This window comes from Pyxicephalus adspersus, chromosome 4, assembly GCF_032062135.1.
Source record: "Pyxicephalus adspersus chromosome 4, UCB_Pads_2.0, whole genome shotgun sequence".
Classification (NCBI taxonomy): domain Eukaryota; kingdom Metazoa; phylum Chordata; class Amphibia; order Anura; family Pyxicephalidae; genus Pyxicephalus; species Pyxicephalus adspersus.
In genome coordinates this window covers 88,480,179-88,501,319 of record NC_092861.1, presented here as the reverse complement: position 1 = coordinate 88,501,319, position 21,141 = coordinate 88,480,179, and the positions used below count along the sequence as shown (strand labels likewise).

Below are 21,141 nucleotides of genomic sequence, written 5' to 3'. Positions count from 1 at the left end.
ATCATCCTGTGAAAAGTGACAGTGATGTGCTTTCTTCTCCTATCAGAATGTGCCTTGCAATGCACTCTTTGTGCTGCTTGCCACCCCTCTTCTCTAAGATCTGCTGTACCGACTGTTCATGGAATTTCATGAGACCGATTCTAAGTCAGATGCAGATATACACTGCCTGCATTTAAATGTAGTCATTTTGTATTACTATTACAAAGATGTCTTAATTTGTATGTTTTAGATCCATTTTTAATTCAGGTTTAACAGTATATGGTGCTGGTAACCATTACTGAAGTGATTATGTAAATGTTAGTCTGACCAAGGCAAAACAAAGGTTGGGTAAAAATTTTGCCTGTTCTGATTTAAACTATATTTTTGTCTAACAGCCATTTTATTATTAATATAATGAAATATAATTTTTGTTTTTGTCATTCATGGATTAACAAACCATTACACTACTTCTTTCACTATGAAAAGAGACAGAAGTGTTTTCAGATGTTTCCATGTATAGTCAAGGCCCTGTGTAAAGTTATTTTGAACTATCTCATGACGGAAAATGATTCTTATGCTATTTTTTCGCAAAGTGAACCAATGTACTTTTGTGTATGATTAATTGCAGAAATTCAGTAATTACTAAGTACATGATGCAAGCATGCTGGCAACCTAAATTAGTAAAAAAAACAAAGTTAGGAATTTGAACACCACTGAGATCTGCATTAGAAAACGCAGTGGTCCTTATGTTTGATTTGAAAATGTCATTGTCAGATAATGGTGTGCCAGCAAACAAGCCTTTCAGGGTGTATTCTATCTAACAGCTCTATAATAGCATCCCTCCGTGATCTTGGCAGTTGTGTAGTGAAACAATCACATAATCATTATGTTTACTCTGTCACTCTGCCAAATTTGAGATTTATATCCTGCTTATCAGACCTTACACGTTTTATGTGCACGTCATCATCTGCTAATATTATGAGAATCCTAGTAGCAGAAGAAGTCAAAGATCAGAATCAGATGAAGATGTTGGTTTCTTTGGATTACCTGCTGCTGTATGGGTAATAAATGAATACACTGATGTATAGGATGAACTTCATGTTTATAAGGTAGGCATACAACTTTGCTTAATCTTTATTTCTCTAAGCTATTATGTTAACTGTTAGATCTTTATCATTCAAGAAAAATGCTGTCTGCCCTTAGTCACTTTTTAATTTGCATTCAGTTGGCTTGCATGCTGTACATGTATATCTTATATATGATTCTTCTCATCCTATATTATCTATGACTTAAAGTCATGATGTATGACTTAAATACATTTTGTTATTGCAATGTATCTGCCATGTACTTATTTATTTTTTAAACTTTTTTATTTTAGTTGTCTGAATTTTTAAAATCAGGTGTAATTGTATAAAAAAATGGCTGATCCTAGCAAGCAATGGATCAGGTTCTTACCATGTTGCTTTTGGAAAGGAGGATATAGATCACTAAGGGTTACCTTAGGTGAGATGAATCTCATTGGAAAAGCTTGTGTTGCATGCATTTTTCAATTGAATAATCTCTTTTAAACATGTTTTGCTAATGCATCACATTGTAAGGGAATCACTAAAATTCTAATGCATTTTGGGTACTTTTATAACTGAACTCAAGACAGCCATTAAAAGTTAATATTGTTGTGATTTCCTTAAGAATGTTTAAATACATTCAATACATTCTTAGAAAAGTAGCTAAATAAGTATGGATGTGAGCCTCCTGTAACCAACATAAGTGGCAGAGACACAGATCCTAGATTGTCAGCCTTCTTTAGTTTTAACATAGTCCTCAGAAAGGTCTTATTTTCTGACTTTGTTCCCTTTAACATGGGGATTCAAACAAACTAACTGATTGAAAAGAGATAGAATATTAATCATGTAAATATAAAATAGTATTTTTAGCTGTGCTTGTTTTCAATTTGCATGGAACTGAAACAAATCCGCCTTCATTACTATCTCACATGCTCCCCTCCAGACATTGCAGCTAAAATGGGGAAGGCATCAGCAGTAAGGGCAGTGCTGCTATATATATATATATATATATATATATATATATTTATTTAATGGGAGGCCGTAGTTCAAATTTAGGAAGATCTTTAAACCTGTATGTTCCAGCGATATTGCAACCAATGTAGTCATATGCCAAATTTCTTTTATGCTTTTTATTTATTTTTCAACAAAGAGGAAACTAACATTACTGTTAGGACAACGCCCTATGAACATACAAAAGATATTGAAAGGAAGAAATACAATATTTTGTGTAAACAAAGAGGTAACTAAGGCTATTCAATACAATATTAGAAGTAAGGCTTGTGTCAGTGGGTATCTGCTTCGTAAGTATAAAATTCCAAACCACATTTTTTTTTAATTTATAAAAAAGTACATCCAGGATAACCAGCTCCATTAGATATTTTTACTGCAACAATCCCATGAAATAAGTGAGTGGAGGGCTGTTCAGATCACTCATACACTTCTTCAAAATTGTCCCTCACAATACCCTATGTAGGGTAATTAAAAGCTAGAATGTGAAACTGGCTTGTATTTGAAATATATAATTCCTGGACCTGCAGTACAACAGTCATGCTGTAGTGTCCCAGTTTACCTGGGGATGGTATCAGGGATGGGGCAATGCTCCTGCTTGGAGGACATAAATGTTATAAATGTGAAGAGGAACTGAAGAAATTCTCAGCCAGGGGCTGCTCCTATTATTTGTCACATTTGGAGGTAGTGCCTGTGAATAATAATTACATAGTTAAAAAAGAAATAAACCAAAAATAAAAAAATCACACTTACCTTTAATCTTGCAGATCCCTCAATTGCGCTGGACCAGTATCCTTCTTTGTCCTGGCACAGAAGAAGCACCATCTTCTCTGGCCTTCTTCCTTCCTCGTACGTAACCTGATCTCGCACTGCCTAGGCACAGGATCGGGTGACGTAGATGCGGAAAAAGGGAGTGCCGATCTCCCTGCGCATGAGTGAGATCGGCATTTTTTTCCCACATTTAAGAAAAAGCTCCTTCTGGGCATGCCCTAGATTGGGCATGCGCAGAAGGAGCAGCCAGAAGCCTCTGGGGATTCGTGATGTAGGTATTTTTTGTTTGTTATTTTTAGCTTGTTTACCTTTTTATTTAAAGTACAAATTTGGAGTTTAGGTCCGCTTTAACCAGCAGGTAGAGCATGCTCTTTTTCACATGGGTGGTAAACTTTGAAATTTAGAGGGCTCTTTAATGTGGCCCTGACACTTCAAGGTTTTTGTGCGTTCGGAATGGTCCATTGCATTATAGTAAAGCAGATCACTCAAAATTATTAGGCTGTTATGGACTGGACCTTAGCGCCCAAACATTACACCTTTTTCGAAGCATACCATAATGATAACTGAAGAGGAGCCCAATAATTGGTGACAGTGCAGTAAAGACTCAATATCAGATATTAAAACTTTGTTGGAGTCAGTAGCCTCCATGAAACCATAGATTGTCTGTGACTGCAATTAAGTTCCAACTTGGTGTTTTCAGTAGCCTCAATACAAAGACTTCACAGTGATGTTGTCAATACCCCAAAAGAAAGTCCCACATAAGTATTGTTAGGCAGGGATAATAAGCCCACACTGGGGTTCCTAGGCTGCGACAGTAAAGCATGGGTTTGTTTGACAGTCATAACACATAAATGCACATTGTTACGCCTCCCCTGTGCACATCACATCTTGAAGATGTTACTGGTGCATGTGCATGCAGTACAGGGATATTGCACTGCTTACCCTGACAACCGTCAGTGACAGTAGGGGCCCACTGGACCCAAGTATCCTCCAGTGAATGAGCAATGGAACCCACTGGAGGATGCTTCAATCCTTTGAAGTGCCAGTCCAATGCTGTGTCTGTTAATTTATTTAAGTTATGTATAATTGTGTACACACAAACATAGTACTGTCGCCCTATTCCTGCGCATAAGCATGGCACCCATTGCCAAGCTGGCAACCAAGAGCATTATACTTCATTACTGTAATACTGCATTGTGCACTATGTATGTGACCTTTTTTTTAACAGATTAGATGTTTGGAAAAAAAAGAGATCATTGTGGCTTGACATCTGGTATAATGATGCATAGAGTATTTAATATTCAGTCTTTCCCTTGTTGAATGGAATAGCTCTAGGGTTTATGTACACTAAAGTAAAGTTTTTCACTTATGTAATAATACAGGATGCAACTTTTAATCATGTCTTGTACTAAAGAATGTAATTGTGCTTTACTGCCCCTTTCACATTTTGTGTCGAAGTGGCTGATATCCTTTTGCAGCAGTCATTAGGAAATATAACTTTCTATTTTTATTAAAGTAAGAAAAAAAATAAAAATGTGGAGACATTAAAATTACAAGAAGAAATTCTAATCCTTTAATAAAAATTCTGGCATACAAGCCCCAGCATAAACACATAAAAGCAACAGAAAAGTTTTTTTATAATATGCAGATATAATTTTCAAAGTACCAGTATTTGATAATATGCAGATATAATCTTCAAAGTACCAGTAACTAGTGAGCACATTACTTCATCCCAGCACCTAAGGCATGCCAAAACCTCCCCCGGCCCCATAAGCAATTATAATTACAAGGACATTTTTTTATGACAAAAGAGAAGAGACATACACATTTTTTTCAGCAATAAAAGAATATCTCCCAGAGATTTTCCTAACATTGTCTTTAATTGTTCCTTGCAGAACAATAATCTAAAAAGTTATAATAGCCAAGTTTGTTTAATCAGAGTTTAATTCTATATATTTTCTTGTTTGCAGTTCTATCCACTTGTGCAAAAACCTGTTGGACAGAAACATTTGTATTTGTGGAACCCATGCGTCAAGGTGAACGTATTCAAAAGCTACAATGCAGTTACAATACTGTTTTGAAACAATTAACAAATCATGTGAAAAGAACTGCTGGCCCAACAGCATAAGGATTCCAATGTATGTTTTCATGGTAAGCACTATCTTGGCGACAATCGCTGGAAATCTTGCTGTTATCATCTCCATTGCTCATTTTAAGCAACTTCATACTCCAACAAATTACCTAATCCTCTCCATGGCCATTGTGGACTTCCTGTTAGGATGCCTCGTTATGCCCTACAGTATGGTGAGATCGGTGGAAAATTGCTGGTATTTTGGGGATATGTTTTGTAAAATACATACAGGAACAGACATAATGCTCAGCACAGCATCAATATTCCACCTCTCGTTTATATCTGTGGACAGGTATTATGCAGTATGTGATCCATTGCGATACAAGACAAAAATTAACAAATTTACCGTGCTTGTCATGATTCTAACAAGCTGGGTTATTCCTGCTATTTTCGCTTTTGGTATGATCTTCCTCGAGCTGAATATGAAGGGTTCAGAAGTCATTTTCTATGATGAAATCTTCTGTGTTGGAGGCTGCTTTGTATTTTTTAGTGAAACATCAGGAATTATTGCATCAATGCTTTCATTCTTTTTTCCTGGATTTGTTATGATCTGCATATATGGAAAGATATATATAATTGCCAGGAGACAAGCAAGATTAATAAAAGATGCCACCATTCAGATCCAATTCCAGGCAAATTTTGTAGCAAAGCAACATATATCACGTTGCAGAGAAAGAAAAGCAGCCAAGACCCTAGGCACAATAATGGGGGTGTTCCTAATTTGTTGGTCGCCTTTCTTTTTTAGCACAGCTATCAGCCCATTTACGAACTATATCATTCCCTCGATTGTCATTGATGCATTTGTTTGGGTTGGATATTTAAATTCTACATTTAATCCAATGGTCTACGCATTCTTTTATACGTGGTTCCGAAGGGCATTGAAAATGATTCTCTTTGGAAAGGTTTTTCAAACTGATTCTTCAAGAACTGTATTGTATCTGGAATAACTATACAGGATATTTGACAAAACAAGTGGAAAATATGCTTTTCTATATTACATCCTTTTGACTGCCTTTGCCTTTCTAGTTGTTTGGCTTTTGTACTGTGAAATAAAAGTGTTTTTACTACTAAGTTTAAAACTGAGGTTATTTTACTTAGTGTTTAAATCAATATTTGCAGAAGTGCTGGTTCTTTTGTATTATATACGCTTTATTCAGGGGCAAATGGTGTACTGCACACCTTGTGATGGTGAGGTGAACTGGATATAGAAAAAAAGCAGTTTTGTTCTGATGTTCAATATTTACATTAAAACTACCTTACTATCAGCTAAAACCCCAATCAGACCTGTGCACCTCAATCCTTGTTGTTTTAGTGTTATGTTATATGACAGTGGTCGCCAACTTTTCGGTCCCACAAACCACCACAATTACTGGCTCTGGACTGCGCGTCCCACTCAAAGGGGAATAAACTTCCTCTATAATGACATCATGATGCCAGAACCCCGCCCACTCCCCCATCGCAGATCTAAGCCGGCAATGGGAGAGTGGGTGGGTTGTGTCCAGGGACACCACCTTGCCCACTTGCCTGAGCCTGGGATTTGTACGGGGGACGTGGTCCGTGGCTATGGCCAGTGCGCCCCGCCAGTGGGGTCCTTCTCCTAACTCCACTCGGGGGCACCGGCCAGATCCGTGGACCACCGCTGTTATAGGAGCCTTGGGGAACACTTATCACTGCACCTTTTGTAAAGTTGACCCAACCTGCTGCTTGCAGGAACTTAGTAATGCACAGTTGATCCTACTTCCCTACCAAATATAAAGTAGCTTTACCCAATTTCAAGATATAGACAGACGTTTAAAATATTCTAAGCTGGCATAATGACTAGGATAAGCGTAAAGCCAGATCATCCAAGTTGTATATGACTGTTACATTTAAGACCAAAAAATATGAAAAGCTGTTTTATTAAAAGTAACCAACAAGCCTGAACCCTGAAGAATTTGGATTGCTTGACACAGGAACTCATGGTGTTACCACCCCTATCCTCCTTAGGGCTGTTAGGTTTGCAAAAGTTTTGGGCATACTAAGGGGAGTAATGATAGAGTCCATTTAGTTCACCATAGCAAATAGTGGCTGTGAGCAAATTGTGCTAACAGTTTGAGGGGCTTAAATGACTATGAATAAAAAGCCTGAGCTTACTCTCTATTGGGTGAAATATGTGAATATGGGTGCAGGTGAGGATTATATAATGTACATAGTGCTGGAATTAGGTGTATGTAACATACATAGTGAAGGGGTCAGGACTATGTGATGAACTAAGTGCAGGATCTGGTGAAATAGTCACCCTGGTTCTCCCATGATAGTCTATTTTCAATGGTCTTGGAGAGCTTTGATAAATCAGGCCCATTGCTGTACATACACTTTAATCCCACAAAAAATGTTGTGGGCCTTTAGGTTTTATACTTGCATTGGGCTTTTGGACTTCTAAACCTGCCTTTGGTTAAAATCTATGGTAAAAAGGTGGGTTTTTATAAAGACCATAGGTTTAACAATTATTTTCCATTTCAACTTTTTGAGCCAAAACCTAAAACTTCAATCAAAAACATTTTTTGAGGCTAATGTAATTTATGTCATTTCTTGGACACATGCAACTACAATGGGCATGACAACATTATCTTCAAGAAAGGCAAAAGCTGCCCTGGACTTACAAAAGGATTAGCACTTTGGTCCTAAACCAGTAAAACTTTTTTATGCCAGAGATAAATCATTCCAGATTCAAGTAATGAAGGGCTTGGTCACTGCTTTATGATGATGACCCCAAAAAAGGAGGGGGGCAGAGAGATATTTCCTGTACTATACCAGGTTCCATGTCTTTCCTCCCTCAACATCTTGGTCCCAATGTTGATGAACAAGGTGTTTTCCACACCGTTTACCCCTAAAAGTATGAGAGGGTTTGTGAGGGAGGCTATCATAGAATTTGAAAGAACCCATTAATGAGGACTAGATATCTGCCCTCTCTCTTAGGGAAATAAGTATATGGCAAATTTGTACATGTTATCCATTTCCAGTAGGAGTTAACAAACAATAGCAAAAGTACACACGTTGAAAAAGTATTTCATTAAAATAAAAATACAAAACATAATTATAAGTATTTAACAACAAACTTGTCTGTATAAGTAATCCATGGTCAATCACGTTGTTCATGTAAATCCTTGTTGATCATGCAGAAAACCAATATACAAAACCCTATCAGGTTGTAAAGAATACCCTTTTTTGAAAATAGGGAGTTTTGTAATAAAAAGTATTCTTTTTATAAGACTCTAAAGTATAAACCAAAAACAACTTTTATTGTTCAACCTATATCAAAAACAAAAATTGGTAAAAAAAAAAATGATAGTATTTATATTTATAAATTAATTAATTCCAATAAGCCTATTGTCAATCATGAATTTTTGTTACAAAGAAAAATAAATATTATCTTGGTACTTTCACTGATAAATGCCAGATATTTGGTAATGTGGAATTAGTACAGAGAATCTCTTTGGTATTTCTATAGCTGGCTGAATCTCTCAATGATTCTTTTGTAGATACTTCTACAAAGATATCAACAAACCCCAAAGTCCAATGTGAGGGACTAAATTTGGGGAGGAGGCCTTGGTGGATAAACATGGGGGTGCACCTCACTACAATACAAAATGTTACATGGTATTGCTTTGTATAGCACAGCAAAATTCTCCTTATATATACTCAGCTATCCCTATACTGCCCCAACGGCTCCTGTGAACACCTCACTAAAAGATCAGGCAGGTCATTATCAGTTCTTTAAGTTTTGTCAAGTTAATTTCTTTGCATGCAGAAGTATGCAGAAACAGCACCATGGGATGAAATTTGATCCTCTTTTAATTTCTTTAAAACTAGAAAGGAGCAAACCTTTCTTCAGATTGGGTGGTTAAAGAGGAGTGCCCTCTTCCCTTGAATACCGGTTATGGGATTACCCTAGGGGGCCACACAAAATGGAAAGAGAAACATCCCAACAGTATTACAATCAAAGCTGATTGATCCACAAATATTTTCCAAGCTTGCTGGTTCATTTGCTTCTAAACCAGCTGGCCAGACAAGTTCTTCACCCTCTTGATTGTTGCGGGATGTTCATCAAAATGTTCCTGGTGATGTACTAAATGCCACCTCCTGGCCAATGAGAGTGGCCTTACTGCCCACTAAGGCAGTATCAATAAAATTTCACTGGGCATGACTTAGCCATAATGTCAAACATCTAAGGGTGTCTGCCTCCAGGCTGAACTTTATATTTTACCTGTGTAGGTGTACAATGAAAGCAGATTTGTTGAGCAAATGTCATTGTAGAAGCCAAGGGACTTTTTGTGTATGTAATTAACAAATGATTTATGGACAAACTTATAAAGGTAAAATATTACACTTGGATATTTTTATTACACAATAAGCAGAACAGCATTTGAAACAGTTTTCAAAACCATTGTAATATATCACCATGAATCCCTAACAAGGTGCAGTACTGTAGATAAATTGACCTATTTATGAGGACCTATGTGTTATGCTTTAGGAATTAGTGTTCTGCAAGTTCATACAAAGATAAGGAAAACCCTGGTGAAATTTTCAGCCAATGTCTTTTACTTCAATTATGACAATAGTTTTATATATTGGATCTGTCATGCTGGTCCTTTAGGGCAGCTGTGCTTCAAGTCTTTGAAAAATAGATCTGTCTGTGGAATAATTTATCACAACCTGAAATATTCCCAGCCACCATATGTGTAATATTAAAAATAATAATAATAATGTGTAAAAAAGGCTGTGAACTAATTAATCACAACCTGCAATGCCCCGCAGCCACCACTGGAGGGAAATTGGCTGTGAAACAGTTAACCACAACCTGCAATACCACCAGCCACCACTGGCTGTGAAAGTTAACAACAACCTGCAATAATGCCAGCCACCACTGGAGGGAGATTGGCTGTGAAACAGTTAACAAACACAAGTGTTAGAAGTTTATCTGTTCATTTAGGACTGCAAATCTCTGTCCTTCATGTTAAAGGATCATTTTACCAGTTATTTTCGACACTGTCTAACTTTTACATTGCTAGATGACCTTGTTCTCTGCCTTGTCATTTGGTAGCTCATTGGACGTGCACTTCCCATCTTGTCCAAAAAGATTGCTGGATCATCATTGCCCAACCTCACCTTCTGCCTTTCATAGTACCTTGTCAGATCTGTCTGCTTCTCTGTTGCCAACATTAGCTTGCCCTGACTTTGCTATAAAGTCTCATCTCATTAGCATTGTTTGCGTGTCTACAATCTGGAACTTTAAAAAAAAAAAAAAAAAAAAGTGAAGCCCATCCCATTCTGTCTTTACTGCTGTAGTAAAGACAGTTTGAGATCTACATGAACCAAACAGGGTTAATACTGCTATGTCACTCAAGCAATAATTCTTGCAGAGTAATTAACCTAACTGACATATTAACCAAGAGGAGTGCAGCCTCAGTGGTACTGAGCTTTGATGCTGAAAAGACCTTTTACCACCTTAGCTAGCCTTGTCTGCCTGCTACCTTAAGTCGCTTTTTGGTGGCTGCTCCATTCCTGAGGGCTGGTTTGTCCTAATATACTTCCCCATATGCATCTGTCAAACTCCCACATGTAGTTTCTTCTTCCTTCCCAATCTTTAATCGTACCTGCCAGGGCTGACCCGTCTCCCTTATATTTTGCCTTCTTCATTGAACTCCTTGCGGTTCATATCAGCTCTAACCCAAATATAAAGCAAATTGCCATAAATCATAAAAATTATACCATCTCATAATATGCAGAAAATGTGCCGCTCACCCTAACTGATCCATTAATTTCCCTTCCAAATATATGGAAAGAATTGACCAGCTACAGTTATGTGTCTGGGTATAAGATTAACCCCAACAAGACAGAAGCACTCCCTTTACATTTATCACCCCTTCTAGTTGTATTCATAATAGAATCATGTAGTACATTTAAACAAATTCAAGCAGTTTGGTATGACCTAAGACCTGGGTCTTACTCTGTCCCCCCCCCCCCTCTTTATGCCACAATACTTTATAATAGTAAAACCCAAAGTTTAACCCTTTAGATTACTACACTAGCAATTCAATATGGTATAGTTTAGGACTCACTAACTACTGAAACTATACCACAATACTACCCCAACTAGGGATGATAAAAGGCTCTAAAAACTACACACAATCCACGATTATTATGAAGATTTACTAGGACTCTTTTATTGGGCTGACACTTACTATTACCAGTTATTTTTTATATACAATTCTTTGTATAGAATATTATTTGATGCATACATCACTGCTATATGTATAAACATTTATATAAACTAAATTCTTAGTTACTATGCCCTTAACAAATGTTTGTGTTGTTCATCTTATGACATATTACTTATATACTACTTAACTATGTACTCACCAATACTATCATTATTTGTACTTACTGAATGTATTTGTTATACATATAGATACTGCAAATGAACTTCTGTACATTATTGTTATACATACAACACCCCTGAAGAAGCCCAGATTGGTCAAAACGCGTCAGTTAATCTACTTTCGTTTACAACATAATTCCCAAGAATTTGTAGATTCTGGTTGGAAGTTGAATGTCTGGTGCCCTTATAGGGCCAAATTTGATAATGACCAAGACTTAGGTCATACCAAAACTGCTTAAATTTGTTTAAATATACTACTTAATTCTATTATAAATACAACTGAAATTATTTGCCTAAAAAAACCCTACTTTCTTGTTCTATTTGTTCCCTCCAAATGGTACTTTTTCTGAAGCTGCTTTACCTCTTCCCCACTTTGCCAGTGATGGTCCCCAGAAGAACAATCAAAACATTATAAAGAGATTTCCTCAACTTCATCTAGGCATATAAATGCCAGAGACTGGCAAGAAGGGTGGTGTGCTCTCCCAAGGAAAAAGGCGGTATAAGTGCACCAGACCTAGGCAAATATCACCTTGCCGTACATCTCAGGTGCCTGCAATCCTGGTCCTCCCCTCAAGCCCCCAGCATATGGAGGGAGGTGGAAGAAAATTGGATTGCCCTGATCCATCCCAATACCGTGCTATGAGGTTCCTCCCTTTTCTGATAAAAAAATATTTACTTCCTGCAATGTTGTTTACAAGAAACATCTAAAGGCAATGCAAAGCTAAACATAACCTTACATAGGCCGGTTCACTACTGACCTCATTTATACAAACACCTTTACTCCCAAACAATCTATCCCAATCAATGTATAAACCTTGGAGAGGTCCCTAACACTTTTTCTCCATCTCCTCCATCCTAATGAAAACAGACTATTTACATGTACTCTATACAGAATTGAAAGAGAAGTTTGAAATTTCCATATCCTCCTTCTATGCTTACTTACAGATCATGTTTCTTTCCTTTAAGCTTCTTCTTCTCATCTGGTCTCCAAAGCCTTATACCATTTAAATGAAGGTCCTTGCACAAAAGGCCTGATTTTGTCTTTTTATATGTGTCTTCGTGTCTCCTCGAAACCTCCCCCATTTAAATTCTTGTATATGTGCTATAGGGAGGGAGTTATTGGAAATGATCTGGATACAGAAAAGTGGTCTGCAATTTGACGTAATGGTCAAAGTAGTTCCATCTGTACAAACTACAAAGAAAAGAATATTGAAAATTTCATTTTTCATTGGTATATTTTCTTTGGTACCTTGGTATTCCCTAACAAACTCTTTAGCTCCCATAGGGATCTATGTTGGAGGTACAGGATGTATAGGAGCACAGTTGAACACATCTTTTGGGAATGACACTTGATCCGTCCCTTTTGGTTACAAGTGTGCTAAATGCTGTTAGATTTTACTGGTCGTCAAGATTTGAACAGGATACATTACTTGCTAGGCCTACCTTGTCCGATCTAGTGGTTACACTACCCTCATAGCATGCAGCTGGAAATCTTCTGCCCCTCCACCATATGGGGCCTTGTTATAGAGAATCCAAGATGTTAGATTAATGGAATATCTCCTGGCTATTTGGTGTGATACTCCAACAGACTTTAATAACATATGTGATACATAGGACACCATTCAAACTCATGCTGTCCCTGTTACACCTAAGACTTCAATTTCCATAATGGACCCCTAAATTGGGCACTTTTGTAATCTCTCCTATTATCAGCTGGTTACCATGCTTTCTCCATGTGTAAAATGTTGTTTAACAGTTCTGTGCACCACCACCCCCCCTCCCTATTTTTGTTTAAGTGAAATTCTGTCTGTTGTGATTTCTTGTCTGTGTTTTTCATAATAAAAAGGTCAAATAAAAATTTGAAAAAATAAAATAAAACAAAAAAAAGATTGTATGAAATGGTAAAATGCATTTAAAATACTTAAACTAAAAACATTTTAAATACTGGCTGAATACTTTGTTCATCCTACTATACGGCTATATTTGTGTCAAATGTATGTTAGGTTATGATATGCATCACAAAATGAAATTTTTATGATTTCCTGTTCAGACTATTGTATTATCATTCACAAATTTCAGCATCTAAAAAAAAATTCTCTAGGGCAGGAGAGGCGTTAAAAACATTAATTATCACTAGCAGCATACAACAGCTGAATTCCACAATGCAGTGCCTCTTGACATTACATGTCTTAGTATATAAAGAACCTACAGATAGCCTCTGTGTATTCTGTCATTTGTTACTGCAACAAACACAGGTATAAGAGAACTTCAATTAAACAGGATTAAAAAAGGTAAATTTATTCTTCTCAATTTTTTCATCCTAAGTGTTTCACTAATTTCAAAAAAAGTTTGTTTAGTTTAGATTACTTGTTTTTTTTTATAACATAGAACGGATAATTGTATCAATAATGATCACCAGTTATATTTGTTAGAAAACTTTTTTGTATATGTTGATGTAAATAGTTTTCATAAAGTATAACTATGTGAGCTTGGCAAATAATTTGATTATTTTACCAACTGCCATGGCAATAGCGATGTTAGCTTTAAAAATTTCCATGTGGTAGTTTTTACTGATTATCCCTTTTGTATGTTTGAGGATGTCCTTACTCTAGTCAACATTTTTAAAGAATTGTTTACTTAAATAAACGCCAAAAAATTATTGGAAACCTTGAAATTTCAGAACCCCCACTGGTTCAGAAAAAAGGCCAAAAACCACTTAAATTCAACCCTTTACAGGGGAAAAAAATCTTTGATAAATATTCCCTGTTACAGGCTTTGATGTTAATATAGATTAGATGTGAAAGCTAATGTTTGTAATTCATTACATATCCCTTGGGTGTGCTATACTTTTTAATTTTATAAGATCATTCATTTTATTTAAAGGCCAAAAGCTGATCAGCAGTTTTCCCTCCAAGGCCCAGTCTTCCTTCTGTACAACTGGAATAAGTACTTTTCTGTCTCACCCACTGTTTAGGAACACTTCTGAACCACCTTTTTTGTTTAATGTCTAGATAAAAACAATAAGATTTTTTCAAACTTAAGTTTCTTTGTGCATTGTTTAAATTAGCTTTATTGGACCCTTTCTATGGCTGCATAGAGTGTACTTTATGGCAAGCAGAAGTGCATATTTCCTAACCTTTCTTAATTCTCAACTGTATCTGCATCTTTTTTTTTTTTAGGACTGAAGTCAGTTATGCTATGAAAATAAAGGCCTGTGATCAACCATTATTATTGTATGTTGTCCTTAACTGTACCATTGTAAATGACTCTGCAGCATGGACATTGAAAAACCAAACTGTTCCCAGTTTGAAAACTCATCCTTCTGTTCTACCAATCTTTATCCTGCCACCCGTCTAGGACTTTACATGTTCTTTACATGTTCCATAACTATTACTATCTTTGGGAACCTTGGTATTATTGTAACTATTGCACATTTTAAACAGCTCCATTCAGCAACAAACCTACTTATCCTTTCATTGGCATCAACTGATATGTGTATTGGTATATTTATCATGCCATACAGCATGGTAAGAACTGTGGAAAACTGCTGGTATTTTGGAAACTTGTACTGTAAAATACATTATGGTTTTGACTTGACTCTAAGTGTCATCTCTATTTTTCACCTCTGTATCATTGCAGTTGACAGGTTATATGCGGTGTGTAAACCACTCCATTATCCTGTAAAGATTACCCTACCTGTCATTAGAAGGTTGGTCTTTTTTTGTTGGTCAGCACCAATGGTATTTTCACTGGGAGTGGTTATATCAAACTCACATGTGTCTGGGATTGAGGGATATGATCTTCTAGTCCAATGTGTCAAGGTCTGTCCAATCACATTTAACAAATTATGGTCGGTGGTTATTTTCTTTACATGTTTTTTTTCCCCAGCAGCTTTAATGGTTGGAATCTATGTGAAAATATTTCTGATTTCTCGAAAACATGCAAAATTTATGGAGAATTCAGTTTTTGATTCAGATACATCACAAAAGGTTTCCAAGAGAAAAGAGCATAAAGCGGCTAAAAAATTGGCTATTTTGATGGGCATCTTTCTTGGTTGTTGGGTGCCAATATTTGTCACTTTATTAATTGATCCATTTGTGAATTTTTCTACACCAAAAGTAATTTTTGAAGTATTTAACTGGTTTAGCTATATAAACTCAACTTGTAATCCTATTCTGTATGGTTTTCTGTATCCATGGTTTAGAAAAGGTCTTAAACATATCATCTCTTGTAGAATTTGTTTTTCTGATGCCTGTACAAATCTCTTTCCTAATGAATAGTAAATTATATGAGAAAACACTTGTTTGAATGATTTGTGTAAACTATTGTGTAGTAATAATATTTTAGAAATAACGATGACAAATAATAATTACATTTCTTAAAAATGTATTAATTTCTGAAAATTATACTAAATAAAGGTTATCGCAAGGTAAATAGCAAATGTTTAACTCTTTGTGTGCATGCATTTTAGTTTTATATTTTTCAAATATTTTAGACGATTAGACCTTTGAAGGTTTATTAATTTGCTTAAGTAAAAAAGGTCCCTTCTAGAATAACTTTATTTGTTTAGTCTCTAATTTTACATTGGTTTACAATTATCCATCTATTTAAAAAGTCACTCACTATTCTGTGTTTTCAAGTTTGCTTTATGTGTTAGAAATACGAATTGTTAAGGGGTGATTGGGTCTAAATGAACATAATCCAAAGCAACCAAATATTTTAGCACAAACCTCTCCTAAACTCCTAAAGAGGTCAGGTTATTGCCCACTATCCACTTGTAAAATTGACAAAAAATTCTAATGGGGGTCTCTGTTCTCAGTGTATAGCTAGTTTTTATTAGAAATAAAGCTATAGCTTTATTTCTAATAAAAAATATTGATAAGCTTGAAACAGTTGTATCAAACCTGAACAACATGTTTAGCTATAAATGATATTAAGAGTATAATGCTTGCACAGGTAAGATAAATATAAGGGAATAACTTTTTTTGGAGTTCAGATAGGGAGGCAATTATTTATTCACACTGAGCAATGCACGTTATCATATTTGTGTTGCCCAATGGACTAAAGCACAATTTAATTGGTTGGCAAAGAGACAAATAAAAAAGCATTCACTTATGGTCTCCATTGCCACACCTTTGTTTAATCCCTTTTTACAAAACAGATTCTTCATTTTAGGATTTTGAGTTTCTTTAACATTCAAAAAATTGATCCACAGAAGATATTTCAGAGATATGTGGCATTGCCAAAATGAAAATATTACATGGATGCCTTTAATCAATAGAACATATAATAGAAACTGTTATAGCTAAAAGTCTGGCTGTTTTGTCATTTTTTAAACAAAATTGTCTTAAATTTAGTTTTTTCATTATGGGATGCTTAGTGTAGCCAACTTTATATAAAGTATTGTGTTTGCAAGTTTAAAAAATAAAACTCCTAAAAACTACATAGTTGCTTTTTTTCACACATTCCCAGAAGCAAAGGAAGCATTTGTTACTATTCAAAATTTTTCCTGAGGTTTAAAGAAACATCACTCAATGATTGCACAATGTATTGTCACCATTTATTTCTAAAAGAAATCTAGATAAACATAGTTATGTATGTATGTCAAGTTGTGAATTGCATGCTGGAAAGTACACAACAGATAAAGGTGTACATGTAGCAATAAAGGGCAGCCAAGGGCCATATGCGTCATCTGTCACACAGCAGTTTTAGTTTTACCATTTGTCAATAGAAAGCCATTCTGTGACCACTCCACCTTTTCATTTATATGTACCAATAACCATACATTTGATTTTGCATGTAAAATAGGAAAGGATTCCCTGACTCTTCAGGTTTTGGCTGTCAGTATATAGATTTTTTTTCCTATTGATCCTTGAATCCTAAAATCACACAAGTATAAGGGCCCTAAGTGGTGGAAGGTGTGAAATTAAAGACTACACACACAGAAAATTAAACTACAAAGGTTCTTTTTTCACTGTGGCACCTTGAAAAAGTTTAATGAAAAACAAAAAAAATGTGAAATAGGACTTTCAGTGACTTGTAGCTTGTACAGTGCTCAGATGGCGCACAACAACACCAGTGATCACACCAGTTTTCTCCATACAGGTTTCTTTAATCCCTATGTGGGAAATAATGCTGGCCATACACAGACATATTATAGACAAGGTCTATGCTCTGACTGAAACATAATAATGGAGGTCTCCTAAGCGGGACATGAAAAACAAGGTTTTAATTGCTGTCTAAATACACCTTTCTGTTTGTAATGGCAACCATTGGCGATTGGACAGAAAAAAAATAGATTATCCAATATGGTATAGTTGTCAATAAAATAGGAGACAAGGGAAAAATATCCCAATTGTACTAGTTACCATTGTTCTGACAGAAGATGTTGTCAGACGATTGTGTTAATCCATTTCTAAAAATACAATAAGATAAGCAGTTTCTACTTATGTTATAAGCCTGGGTAACATTATGGTTGTATATATATAAAATAACTGTTCAGATTTCTCATGCCAATCAATGGTCTGAGGTTTGAAATGGCAGAGCAGACACAAAGCAACTGAAGATGGAAGGTCAAACAAGTCTGCAGGAAAACCATGCACAAAATGCAGTAGTTAGCAAGGAGAGTCACAGATGTTTTTGCAGTTTTAACTTAAGTTGTAATTTTTTCCTGTTCATCTTTGAAGCATATTCAATTCTTAAAACCAAAATTCAATATATATTGAAGATTGCCATTCCGTAGATTATTTTTTTCACCTGGTAGTAAAATAAGAAGTTTGTTTACTAACTTGCTTTTAAAGTAATTTCATGATTGCAGTATACCAGAATCCTCTAGACAACACCTTGCTCAACTTTCATGCCACCCATTCCCAATAATTTTATTTTAATTTTTATCTTAACGATATCAGACTTTTAAAATGACATGTATTTTTAGAAAACAACATAACATTAGAAATACCTAGAAAATATAACATTTCACAGACACTCAAAACACAAACTTGGGATCTATGCCAACATGATATTGCTGCTCCCAGCTGTTCTATCACCCAGTATGGGAGTGATATCAAAACTACTTGCAGACTAAGATTTAGGTTCATCTTGTTTTCACACCATTCAGGAGATTCCACAGCAAAGATGGATCCCCAACCCTATTGATACCAACACCAGAAAACACTGCCCACGAGGACCTCAACCGCTATCACCAACCCTAACCTGTGGAATGAAAAACCCAAGCCCCAGTCCTCTGCCACAACACACAAGTGGGCAGATAGGAATCTTTCCCAAGACAATTTTTAATCCTAACTTTCAACACTAACCTGTCTGCTTCCCTGTTCCCTCCATTCAGGCTTTCCCCTAAGCTTCCCTAGTTCATTCATTTCTGATCAGCAGCACACTGTAATAGTGATTTACTGCAGGGTCTGTTTTACTGAGATGTAGTTAACAATTAAAATGTTTCTGTTTATTATCTTAGAATCATATTAAAAAATAATAAATAATTAAACTAAATCGCATTTAGTGTGGCAGATGGAAACATAAAGCAGGTTAACAAGCAGTCCAAAAAAAGCATACTAGACCATTTTCCTTATCGACTGGTTACACATATCCCTGGTCATTCAGTTTATTAGGAAGCTTGTCTTACATATCCATAGCGAGTTTTTAGCAATATAAACATTGTTTAACCCATAAGACATTTCTTTTCTGTAGGTTTATATTATTGGATAGTATATTATTCAGTGCCTTGATACAAAGCTTATTTATTTATATATCACATCTTAGACTTTAGGAGAACCTTGCTGATCATGAAAAATTGTTTCACCTCCCCCACATTAAGGAGTAAAGAGGATGCAAACAATGACAGCTACTTTACAGTAGTTGAAATTTATTGTTGCTTAGGAAGAAGCACCCTAGCTCACTGAATTTATTACTCTGTCGGTACAGTATAGTGGTGTCCACTTATATGGCACTCAAGTGGTGCATTTCAGTTAAGCTGATGAAAGACATAAGCATCATTGTAAAAATGTAAATGTGTAAATGTATAAAAAGTAACGTCTTTCCAGAAAGGTTTATTATTGGGAATCCCTGTACTCACCTGTGTCCACCTGCTGTACCTCTTATGCCAGCTTTTTTAAATACAGCTAGGCATTTTTAAGAAGTTGGGTTCAGCTCAGAGCAGTACTGGAATACAACTAGAAGCATTCCAGAACAATCAGGTTGAATGTGACTGAGAAGAAACTCTTACATATCCGCCAAGTTATCAACGTAAAAAAGGATTATCAAAGCACATGGATGATATATGACATGCTCAGACAACAACAAATAAAACAACACAAGGTCTGAGGACTGAGGAAGCTGTGGAGTGATTGTACATAGGTGGAATTTGGAAGACACATAATTTAGAGTAACACTGCTAAATTTCAGTGATAGGCACCAGAAATGCACTAAAATTTCACAATATTATTTGACTAACTAAGTTATAATTATTATATAATTATATATGTGGGTAAAGATTAGTACAGCAGTAGACAGTAAGACTTAGGTGGGGGACATCAGGGCTATCTGTGGGACCTGTGCATCTCTCATAAATCAAGACACTCCTGTGAAATGTGTGAATGTTGGAAGATGTGTATAATGTCCTCATTAATATATTTTATTAATGAAGATTTTTTTGTGGTTTTAAGAAAACCTGTTCACTCCTATTACTACTATACCATATTTAAAACAAGCAATAGCAGCCATGAGCCTGTTTTAAGCCACAATGTCCTGTTCTGTCAGTGTTCCATTTTGGAGATTTCTCATGACTTTCTATTTCACAGATATCAGAACAAGAAGTGAGGAAAATATTAGTGCTATCTGCCTATGTAAAGAGAGATTGAGAACATAGGAAAAGGAAAGTAAGCAAAATACAGTGAGCAGAGGGATGGTACCGCAGTATAAGAAGCAGATTTTGGGGTGCAGAAGATTAAAACAGATGGGGGTGTTTGGAAAAGCTTACCTGATACCCTTTAAAATAGGAATAGTGTGCTTGTGTTCTGTTTATCGTGGCTGCATTGTCTGAAGTGTAAGGTTCATGAAGGATAGGGAGTCTATCAGAACTATGGTGACCTTCAGTCTGTAAGGTAAAGTGAATATGGAGACTGGCTAGTTATCCCTGAGGCAGTGTGTGATGGCTAAGGGCCTGACAAGGAAAGAGTGGTCTCCTCAGTGGTGGTTAATTAAGGTGTTTTCATGGACCACTGACCCTCTAATTCTGGTATACATTTCACTAATGTTGTGGTTAACAAAGACTGCTATGACCAATTTAATCCTAAAATGGAAGTGTTGGGTTTAATAATGATTTTGAGGAGTAAAGGGTGGCTTTGGCAAGGTATCAGAGGTATTATTTTGAGGGTAACCCCATATACGCTACCTTGTTATACTTTCTCTCCTCATTTCCCCTTACTCGTCCTGCTAACAAATGGGAGACAGAACAGAAAGAGAAATCAGCAAAGCAGCAGTAAAAACTCATTGTGCACTCATCTGATCCCAACTAAAGTCTGATTGATTGCTCTTGAATACTAAATTTTTAACCTAATCTTTCTTTAGTACACTGCTGAAGAATGGTACAGAAACAGAAAAGGTGAATATATTGTAAATTCTCAATGTTTTACAAGTGGTGGTGATTTTTATTAACATTATCAGGCACATTGATTCCAGAGAGAACAGTGATTTCAAATTTGATGTCTTTTCTCAAGGGAGAATACATTCAGTTTAGTTCAGCTAATCTCTCC

At 35.9% G+C, this 21,141-nt stretch overlaps 2 protein-coding genes across 2 annotated transcripts; both read left to right on the top strand.

Annotated features, from left to right (window-relative positions):
- The first annotated feature begins 984 nt into the window (after positions 1-984).
- On the top strand, positions 985-6,024 carry TAAR1 (trace amine associated receptor 1). The gene is made up of 2 exons (XM_072410433.1): positions 985-1,088; positions 4,793-6,024. Exon 2 carries the CDS (start codon positions 4,881-4,883, stop codon positions 5,898-5,900), a length of 1,020 nt encoding a protein of 339 aa, XP_072266534.1. The 5' UTR covers positions 985-1,088; positions 4,793-4,880; the 3' UTR covers positions 5,901-6,024.
- Positions 6,025-14,649: 8,625 nt separating this feature from the next.
- On the top strand, positions 14,650-15,802 carry LOC140329829 (trace amine-associated receptor 2-like). The gene has a single exon (XM_072410222.1). The coding sequence runs from the start codon at positions 14,650-14,652 to the stop codon at positions 15,652-15,654; it is 1,005 nt and encodes a 334-aa protein (XP_072266323.1). The 3' UTR covers positions 15,655-15,802.
- The last annotated feature ends 5,339 nt before the right edge of the window (positions 15,803-21,141 follow it).

Excerpts from the sequence above, each read along its gene's own strand:
- TAAR1 (XM_072410433.1), top strand. The coding sequence starts at position 4,881 with ATGCAGTTACAATACTGTTTTGAAACAATTAACAAATCATGTGAAAAG.
- LOC140329829 (XM_072410222.1), top strand. The coding sequence starts at position 14,650 with ATGGACATTGAAAAACCAAACTGTTCCCAGTTTGAAAACTCATCCTTC.